At 31.7% G+C, this 11,387-nt stretch overlaps 1 protein-coding gene across 1 annotated transcript; it reads right to left on the bottom strand.

Moving 5' to 3' along the window:
• Positions 1 to 10,022: 10,022 nt before the first annotated feature.
• On the bottom strand, positions 10,023 to 11,066 carry LOC100253496 (calcium-binding allergen Ole e 8-like). Its single transcript, XM_059742639.1, has 2 exons — positions 10,541 to 11,066; positions 10,023 to 10,451 (listed from the first exon to the last, which is right to left on the bottom strand). The coding sequence occupies exon 1, from the start codon at positions 11,018 to 11,020 to the stop codon at positions 10,568 to 10,570; it is 453 nt and encodes a 150-aa protein (XP_059598622.1). The 5' UTR covers positions 11,021 to 11,066; the 3' UTR covers positions 10,023 to 10,451; positions 10,541 to 10,567.
• Between the last annotated feature and the right edge of the window lie 321 nt (positions 11,067 to 11,387).

Below are 11,387 nucleotides of genomic sequence, written 5' to 3' on the forward strand. Positions count from 1 at the left end.
GAGGCTATGGAGATGGTGCAAATGAAGGGTGAGGTTTCTTATAGAATATAATTATTATTTATTTAAATATTCCATCGTCATGCACGCACCATGTTGCGCCCATGTGCACACCAAGCCACACCCATACGCACACTTAGCGCACATCATGCACATGTGGGGCCATGGAGATGGTGTAGATGAAGGGTGAGGTTTCTTATGAAATATAATTATTATTATTTATTTATTTAAATATTTCATTATGTCTCCTTAAAGGGGTCTAATGTCTCCTCCAAACATCTTGAGAATGACTCATAATGCTCTTTAAGAGGGGAGGGGAAGGGAGTAAGTGACTCAAGGGGGCACCAAGGCTAAGCCTTGGTTGCACCAAGAAGGCACCATGGCACGACCTTGGGCGTGCCTGGGACACACGGACAACACACAAGCACGCACATGGGTTCCACAACAAGTGTGGTGTGCACCCCGTGGCCGTAACAACATGAGGCCTATTACGGCCTACCTCCTCCTTGCACTGGCACGAGAGCGCCTAAAGACTTGTGTAGTGAGCCCACTAGAATAGCCATGGGTACAATGCCATGACTCGATGTTGTGAATCAGTGGCTAGACAGGAAGCTCTGAGGTAGTGGGAGAGATTGGTGGTGCATGGCAAGAGCAAGGCAATGATGGAGCCTTGACTAACCGGATGGAGCTTGACACATGCCCAGCCCATGGGCACCTTGGCATGGCATGGGCTTAGACATCAATGTGAGGAAGGCACACTAATGCACCAAACACACCTAGTCAACTGGTTAATGCATGTTGTTGATTCAAAGAGCCTTAGTCAGAGACATCTTAGTGAGCACCCATTCACAAGACGCACCTTACGGGGAGGAGGCAGCTTGTTAGGGGGACTTGTCAACTTCTCTAGAGTAAGGGCTTGAGGGAACAACAACTAGCTAGTGGCCACAAGTTGATCAGGGTAGCATAGGAAGTGGCAATAGCTAAGGCTCAACAATAGGGAACTAGCAGATAGTTGAGGAACTGGTGGTTGGTGCGAAGAGACACCTCAATTCAGAGGCGTGTCTCCAACTGGGTGGTTATGGGCGATTGCATAACCACCAGCAAGCTCCTTGATTTGAAATTTTGTTATTATTCTTTTATCAAAACATTATAATAGATTTTTTTATTATTTTAAAATTTTAATATGTAAATATGTAAATTACCTAAAAATACATAAATAAAGCACTTTTCCATTACAAATTCTAATATTTATCTTCTTACATTTTATTCTTATTTTTTCATGTTTTTGAAGTTTTTTTAAGGATAATTCCATGAAGTGAAGTGGAGATTAAAAAAATCCAAAATATTGTTCACTCTTCCAATTTTGTTATTTTTTTTACAACGAATAAAAAATATTTGTGCCTGATATAATAATTTTTTTATACTAAGAAATCTTTGGTTGTGTAATGCAAGTATTAATACTTACTAAATATATAGGATTTAGATATAAACTTTTTATAATATGAACTGTTATTTAAAATTCTAAAAGGAAAAATATATGTGACATAATAAAATTTGTTTACATAAATTTTGATTTATGAAATTAAAGAATAACACTAAAGGTGTTTTTCACTTACCTAGCTTGGAGATCCAAGGTCTATTTATTATATGAAAAAAATATTTTAAAATTTTAATACTTAGTTATTTTCTAATTATAGAAGTTAAAAATCTCATATAAATGGGATTATTATTTTAGTTTTTTAAAAGTTTAGGAAATATTGTGTTTAGGAAATTGTATTTAAATAAAATTAATAGTTTGTTTTTTTATTTCTTTAAATTTTTGGAAAAAAAAAATTTTAAATAAAAAATAAAATTACTTTTAATAGATGATTTCCTAAAAATATTTTCAGAGAAAAGACTTCTACTAAAAGCACTTCAAATAGAAATATTATGAGTTCATTTAATAGTGCTTTTTAAAAAACACTTTTGGCCTAAAAAGAGTTTTTGAAGAAAAATCAAGCATTTAATAAAATTTAAGAAACACTTTTAAAATTTTTAAAAATAATTTATAATATTTAAAATTAGTTATGATGTCTTTTTTTATCAAGAAAACTTGATAGATGATTTTCGTTAAAACTCTTTCAAAAAATCACTTAAAATTTTTTAATTATCTTTAAAAAATTTATCTCATATATGTAAAATATTATTCAAATATTTCGAAGTTGTTAAATAATTCAAATACCATTTTTACAGTAATAAGTATTTATTTGAAAATAATTATTCCTTGTAAAATAATACATTTTATAAAAAGATAAAAGATAATTGAACTCTATTTAAATTTCACTTAAAATAAAAAACAAATAAATAATATCTAAATATGTGCGATTTTGTGGTCTATTTTTAGGAATTTATCCCAAATGGAGTTTTGCTCATATAATAAAATTATTGCAATCCTCTATCACTATTACTTAGTCACAACCATTTCTCTGTCATTTTTTTTTTTTTTGTGTGTTTACCTTTTCCTATCCATTATAAGAGTATCTCTTCTCCTTTCCTTTTTTGATTTTTTTTTTTGACATTTTTTGTTGATATGAGAGATTTTTGTGGTTTGAAAGAGTAAGACTTTCATTTTTTTTTTTCCCCATAGTTTACCCATTGTTTTTAAGGATTAATTCTCCTTTCCTTTTTATGAAAAGTTTCTTAGTTTTGTTGTTGATATGAGAAAGATTTTTGTGATTTGAAGTGTTAATCCTTAAAAACAAAACAAAACAAATTATAGGTTGTTGTTCTTGCTTTTCTGGTGAAGAAAAATGGTAAGTCGTTTCGACAAGTTTTGTTGAGAGAAGTAAGGAGAAGTTGTTGTATAGGAAGGGTTACTCAAAGTTTGGGCTAAATAACAGAGATGGAAGCAAGACTAGTGTCACGAGATGCTTCAAATGACCCTCCCCTTAGGGGTTATATAGAGGTCAAGAAACTTATGGAGACTCCTACTCTTGGCCATTGGAGAGGAGTGTGGAAGGTTCTATAGATGCCTAGAGAAGTCCACACATCTCTACACTATGGTGGAAGACATGAGAGGAGTCCAAGGCTTTCTATAAAATTTGACATTAAATTTACCATGAAATTGCCAAAATTAATTTACAATCTCTCTCTTTAATTAAATTCTCTTCAAGCTTGGTTTATAAGCCTTATTTTAAAACTTACCAAAAGTCAATAGTTTAAAAAATATGATCACTTCTAAACTTTCCATTGTCATGGAATGGTCAATACATGTTTATAATCTCTCTAATCACATTTTTGTTCAAGCTTGTTTGCATTATATATACACTCACACACACACTTGACATTAATCAAGTTGGAATTGCTAGTATGCAACAACATTCTATCTCCAATTACATTCTCTTTAAGCTTGCTTACTCTTGGCATTAATCTTATTTTATTGGTTAGTCAAATTTCTAGTTTAAATAAAACAAAAGTAAATGATTTTTGCACTTTTATATTATAAAAAAAAACATTTAAATCAAATTTATCATTTAAACTTCTAGTTCTTGAACCAAAAATAAAATGAACTAGCAATTATATAGCGATTAAGTCATCTCCATAGGAAAATTTAGAGTAACAATTCTAAGGGTATCAGTTTTTTGGATATGAGTGTTGGTTGGAAGCTTAAAAAATATTTTCTAAAATGAGAGAGGGAGAGAACCCACAACAAACATTTGAAACTTTAGTGTATAGATATATTTCTATATATGTTGAATTATCTTATGGAGAACATGATAAAACAATTTCTATGACAACATTTAAATATATATATATATTATGTAAACTAGTTATTATTAATGATCAATGCATAGGATGTAGGAAAGCTTGAGGGAATCAACCACTTAGTAGGGTTGACATTAAACCAAAAAACAATGCTCCAACTTGTATCAACATTAGTAGAATGAAATCAAAGACAAGAACCATTGTAAGAAATTGCACACCATTAGACGTTGATAAGTGGGTTGATATATCATAAAGTGACAAAGTTTTCATGATGTACAAATTGTAGGTATGATGTTTGAAAATATCCATAACTCGATGTATAATTTTTTTTTTCATTTTATTAATGTTTTTACATGTAGATCACTAATAAAATGATAATTATATGTTATATATATATATATACCTATGCATGTATAAGAGTGAAAATTAATGGGGACCTTTTTTTATTTAAAGTTAGTAATGTTGAATAAGTGTCATACTAATTTAAAATTTGTGAGATTGCTAGTTGTTAAATATTCTTTGGTATTGATACCATATGGTGTATGCTTTATTATTATTACTCTCAATTAATGTTTATGTTTGATTATATTTTTTACAATTTTACTTGAAATTATCCCTACTTGCACATGTTAGCCATAAAATAAAGAGCTTTCTTTAATTTTTCTCTTCTTTTCATTTTTTAAGAAGCAATAACAAAAATTATAGGTTTTCTCACAAGTCTGATGTAAAGTCCTCAACTCAAAGATTAATTCATAGGCTTACTAAAGTTGATATATAGTTGAAAAAAGTTAACTAGTTGTTATAAGTGTTAATAGCTTTCCATTATTGTAGGTTCTCTATGCTTAAGGAATCTTTGTGGCATATCTACTCTCAAAATATTATAACTTAAGAAATAAGTAGTCCATTATTATAAAAAGAAACACTAATTTTCTCCTCTTCATTGTCTTGAACTCAATATCAAAGTCATTTAACTTGGATCTATGACTTCATTTGCAATAATGACAACATTGCTTCTTCATCGAGTACCTCTAGCACAAGTGGAGCATCTTTAATGACAACTTTCTCGTTGATGATCTTATCTACACTTCCTTTATTGCCTTTGAAATTGACAAGGAATAACTATGGATTCTAACACTCATAGGTTCTTACTATTGTGCAGGCTCTCAATCTTGAAGGTTATTTACTTGGCAAAACAATGTGTCCCCTTCGTTTTGATCAGATATGGAAACTCTTCAATAATCAATCTAGACTTTATGATCTAAACCATAACATATCAATTCATCTTGAGTTGGCTTCTTTATTGTCTTTCTAAGCTAATGTTTAACGATATTATTTGATGAAAATTTGTTGTAAATGTGTGGCATACTTTTAATTTTTTGTTCTTTCATGAATTTCATGTCTTGAGTGCGACATTCTTAATATTTCAAGAAGATTTGAAAGTCTCCTTGAGTATTATTAACTATTTTATGTGAATAAATGATATTTTTTATACTTTGTCCGCACTTGATGAGCCTATCACCAATGATCAATTGTTGATATATATCTTTGGTAGATTAAGTTATGAATTTGATGTCATAATTGTCAATCTTCAATTTAGGAAAAATTATATCCCTCTTAAAGAAGCTCAATTCCTTCTTCATAATTATGAGATGAGACTTTCAAAACTCAACTATGATTTAAATATTGATGGTCCTTCTACTAACTTTATTGCCAAACAATGTCACAAAAGAAACAACCACCAATTTTCTAAAGCTTCTAACAATAGTCCTTTTCATGGTGGTCATGAAGGTTGAGAAAAATGAAGACAAAACAAGTTCATTTGTTAACTATGTGGCAAAGTTGATTGTATTGCCATGAAATGTTATCATTGATTCAATATTAGCTGCATAGGAATACAACAATATGAAAATTCTACTCAATAAGGCACTCATTCACAAGACAATGCTCAAGCTTACTTTTCCATGACATCTATTATTAATGATCCCAATTGGTATATGGATACAAGATCCACAAATCATATTACAATTTGACTCTCTAGATAGGATACAAAGGCAAAGAAACACTTGTTAGTAATGGTAACTTTAAAATTATGTCATATTGGTTCTTTAACTATCCTCTAACTTTTCATTGTAGCCATTATAAATCAAAGGACGATATAGTTGTTGAACATGAGGAAGATTCTAATGCAAGGCAAGCTTAAAGGAAGGCTTTGCCAACTTGATGTTTCAGTTCCCTCAAAGAGCTGGAAATCTTTCTTGCATCAATTCTCCCACAATTTTAATGGGTCTTTGTATTAAGGCTTTGAACACTTGGCATAGTAGAGCTTGGTCATCCTCATGCTCAAGTTTTGATAATATACTTCAAATTTTAAATCTATATCTTAGAGTCAAGTCTTTTCAATTCTATGATGCTTGTCAGAATGATAAAGCATGTCAAACCAATTTTCTTAACGCTAAATAAAATTTCTACTCCTCTAGAGGTAGTGCACCCTAATATTTGGGAACCTACACCTATTTTGATAGTGAAAGGTTATCAATATTACATTCATTTTGTGGATGATTTCACTCACTACACTTGGATTTTTCCAATGAAGTTCAAAAATATCCAAATGCATCTTTTTGCAATTTCTAAGTATTGTGGAAAGACAATTTAATAGAAAATTTAAATTTTAAATGCCTTGAAACTAACTAGGATGGTGAATATAAGCCTTTTTTGTGTATTCTAACTCAACAAGTTATGGTTTTCAGAAATCCATGTCCCAAAAATCATCAGGAAAATGGGACATCAAAATAAAAACACAAACATATAGTTGAGGTGGGTTAACACTCTTGGCACAAGCACACATTCTTCTTTATTTCGTGTGGGACTATAGTATTCTTGATTAATTAACTAAATTCTCAAGTTCTTAATCATATCTCAACTTTTGTGTCTCTCTATCATAACATCAAATTATAAGTCTTGAGGGTCTTTGGTTGTGCTTGATTCCCTTTTCTAAGACCTTATAATAAACACAAGTTTGCCTTTCACATTACCAAGTGTCTTTCTTGGTTACAACTTAATTTGTAAAAGGTATTGCTATGTTAGTTCTTTAAGTCATATTTACATTGCTAAGAGGGTTCCATTTCATGAAAATTATTTTCCTTTTGTTGTTGGTTTTCAAGTAATGAAGTTTGGTTCTTCTAATTCTATTTCTACCACTATAAATGAATCAAACACCTTTTTTATGTGCCATGTTCCACACAAAATGATTCTCAAGCTTCTATTGCATTTCCTTCACCTCAAAAAATAGGTTCAACATATTTTATTGCTAGTGCACCTATTGAAAATGCAGTATTGTAGTTTGCTACAAATAAAAGTGCAACTCATTCTCTAACCTAACAAAGGATCATAGTATCTCATACTCTGAGAATCACGTCAACAATAATAACCAACTTGTTATATCATATTTCATCTTGCATTCATTAGAGTCCATTTCTCTGCCTATATAGAGTACTTATCTTATGCAAACTTTCAAAGTTTGGAATTTTTAAAACAAAAGTCTTCAATTTCTAAATAGAAAATATATGTTTTTGTTGTTGAACCTATAAATGTAAAGCAAGTAATATTGGATCCAAATTGGATGAAGGCAATGGATGATGAGTACAAAGCCCTTTTATCCAATGACACCTAGAGCTTAGAACATTATATAGAGGACATACAACTTGTTGATAACAAATAGGTTTTTCAAGTAAAATATAACCTAGATGGCTACATTTAGAGCTAAGGCATGACTTGTTGTAAAAGTACTTTTAGCAAATAGTGGAGCTTGATTACTTTGATACCTATAGTCTTGTCATTAAGTCCTCAACCATTCATGTAGTGCTTATTCTTACTATCACAAAATGCTAGAATATTTAATAGATTGACATCAATAATTCATTTTTAAGTGGAAATTTACAAGAAACTATGTACATGGCTCATTTAATTGTTTTTCTTAACCAACATGCTCCACACCATTTTTTGTAAGCTTCACAAGGCACTATATGGTTTAAAACACGCACCAAGGGCTTGCTTTGATAAGCTTAAAATTGTTTTATTACATTACGATTTTTTAAATTATAAATCTGACACTAGTCTCTTCACGTATAATTTGCAAGCAAATCATTGCTCTTGTTAGTATATGTAGATGATGATTACTAATGATAACATTAATTTAATTCAAAGAGCAGTGAAGGATTTGAATGAAAAATTTGGATTATGAATTATTTCCTTAGTTTTGAAACACAAAATCAATCATGTATTCACTTGACTCAAATAAAGTATACTTTAAAAACCACGATGGAAAGTTTGGCAACCCTATCATTTGGAATCAAGTTATACTTAAATGGTAACAAATTGTTTGAGCAACCATCTTCATATCAAAGTATCATTGGAATCAATATTTGACTACTCAACCTGAAATATCCTTTATTGTAAATAGACTTAGTCAATTCCCTCATGCACTTACAATCCAACATTGGTAGCCTTGTAAAAGAGTATTGAAGTATCTAAGAGGCACTTGGATATGGCTTAAAGTTTGAACTAGCAAAAGCTTTAATCTTGAAGGATTTACTCATGTAGATTGGGCTACTATCATTGATGACAAACTAGTGATCATTGTGTTTTTCTTAGAGCAAATTTGATCCAATGGAGTTCTGAAAACAAAAAGATGTAGCAAGGTCAAATATTAAGAGTGAGTATCAAGCTTTAGCTAAAGCTATTATTAAGATAGTTTAGTTGCAAAGTTTTTTTTGTTGAACTTAGGCTAAAACTTGCGAATAGTGCTATATTATGGTGTGACAATCCTTAGCTTCAAATCCTATTTTTCATGTTTGAACAAAATACATAGAGATTGGCATTCATTTTCTAAGAGGAAAGGCTATTGCAAAGGAGTTCGATGTGAGGTAAATAATAATTGAAGATCAAATTGCTAACTTAGTAACTACACCCTCGATTGCTACTTGGTTTAAACTTCTTTGTGACAAGCTCATTTTCATCAAGGCATAATATCGCTTTATGGGGTGAGTTGAAGCAAGTTGTTAATCAATTAGCAATCTATGTTTTTATTTGTTATTAGTGCTAACAACTTTCTATTATAGGAGGTTATTAATGCTTCTAGAATCTTTTGGTTGTATCAACTCTCAAAATAAGAAATCAATTTCACTCTTATGGAAATCAAATATCACTTTTCTTAGGATTTTGATTCGTCTCTTCTACATATATTATCATCCCCTTCTATTTATCATTTCACTTCCATTCCTATTGATTTTGATTCACCTCTTTTACATATGTTATCACTCTTTTCTATTTATCATTAAGTTGTTTGTGAGGGGAAGATAGTTTTTGCCAAACATTCTAATCATATTTTATGTTTTTAAAAATAAATTCTATTTACAATGTTTTGTTTTTAATCAAACTTCATATTTATATAATTATTTAAAAAAAAAACTGAAAACAATTAAAAGGTATTCTAACACCCCGTATTCTTTGTTTTTAAAAATAAAACAACAATTTTGTAATTACTATTTTTTTTTTCTGAAAAACAAAAAACTATTTTAAAAAACATTTTTAAATAGGACCTTAAGTTACCCTGTTTGGGATCCCAAATAGTTGAAATCAAACTAGCAAATTGAAAGGGCAAAAAATTAATTTTAAATAAAACCCTCAACCATCAAAATAAAGATTATTTAATTGGTCATACCAAAGTTTGGTGTATAGGGAAGTGCACCAGATCTCAAATCGTACGGGAATCCAGCTTGATTCACAAGTAATATCACATGGAGTGAATAAATATTATAAGATTTTTCACAATATCACAATATGAACTAACCTAACATGCAGACATACTCTTCAAAACAACTTAATTATTTAATTTTAAAATAATTAAGAATATTAATCTTAGAGGATCCTCATCTATAGTTTGTATTTTTTAACACCATTAAACCATGTGCTTAAGGAATACATTGGGAAATCATGTAGTGTGATGTTTTGGAATGACCATCCCAGAAGCCTGAAAATAAAATATCAACCATAATTTTCATCTATAAAATTCTAGATTCAACATCAGATAAAAGGATAAAACAAAAATCCCAAATTTAAAGCCTAAATTTGACTCGTTCAAACTCTTTAACATTTAAAGGCATAGTCATTATGCCAACTTTTATAACCTCCAACCAAATTCAATGGCACATTGAGACTTGTGGCTCCCATAGAACCCCCATACTACACTCATATATATATATAGAGGTCAAACATCTTAATCATGCCAATAAAGTTGGAGAGCTTTAAGAATGGAAAGGGGCCCCACATTACACTCTGATATATGTATATATAAGGGTCAACGTGGTCAAAGCACCTTTATCGTGCCAATAAAGTTGGAGCTCTAGGAATAGAAAGACGTGTTGACGAACAAAAGATATAAAAGATCCCAGGACGTTTAGTCTGATAGAAAAAGTAAACAGCATGATTTCGTGCATAGCGGAGCACGCGTAAAGCAAGTAACTGTCCTCCTCATCGCATTGCTTTTCCGTGAAGGCAGTTGACGACGTTGAATCGCGCAATTAATGACTTTTATAGTCAAAATCAACCAGTTTTTCACATTGTTATATCTAACCTAAACATAATTTCGTAACCCTAATTTTGCTAATACTTTTGCTGATTCCACCGATTCCTGGTGATTTTTTGAATGAAATCTGTGAAATAGCGAAAGAACGACTAATTGAGATAGCGAGATAAGAAATAGCGAGATGAGAAATAGTACCGTATTTACAAGGAAAACTACGTCAATGTTGTGAGATCCGAACACGGATTAAGAACGAGTCATCATCTTCTTGAACTCCTCGAAATTGACGCAACCATCGCCGTCGGCGTCGACGGAGCTGATCATTCGAGAGCAATCCTTGAGGGTGACCTTCTCGCCCAGGCTCTTGAACACCGCGTGCAACTCACTCGCGGATATCAGGCCGTTCTTGTCGCGATCGTACATGTCGAAGGCGTCACGGAGCTCCGTAAGGCCTCCGTTGCTGTCGGTAGCGCGGTGGAAGTCGGCGAACTCCTTGAGGTCAATGAAGCCGTCACCGTCGGTGTCGATCTCCGACATTATGCGCGTAAGCTCGTCCGGAGACGTGGTGGAGCCGAGTGCCTGGAGCACCTCGCCGAACTCTTCGGCTGAGATCTTGCCGTCGCCGTTCTTATCGAACCTGTTGAACACCCTCTCGACCTCCTCCATGGTTCCCAGAGAACCACACGAATTCTTTGCCATTGCCTAGAAGAGGAGAAACCTGTGTTATTTTTCCTTTTATATATATATATATATTTGCCTCTCTTGTCTTATAGTAAGTTGGATCACGCGGTTTTGAACGCGCTAAAGTGGCGGTTCGGTCGCCTGAAAACGCGGTTTCAAAACTACCACCCAAATTTTCACTTTTTGAGTTATTTTTTTAATTCTCAAATCTCAATGAATTTTTAAATAATATTATTGTGATGTTTTTTCCGAAATTATGATCTTGATCGATCAGAATAACGTGTCATATGAACTAAATTAAAAAAAAGAAAAAAAAAAAAAAAAAAAAAACAGAAGGCAATAAAGTTTCATATATTATATGATGTATTTGATAGGGATTTGACAC

This window comes from Vitis vinifera, chromosome 14, assembly GCF_030704535.1.
Source record: "Vitis vinifera cultivar Pinot Noir 40024 chromosome 14, ASM3070453v1".
NCBI classification, from domain to species: Eukaryota; Viridiplantae; Streptophyta; class Magnoliopsida; order Vitales; family Vitaceae; genus Vitis; species Vitis vinifera.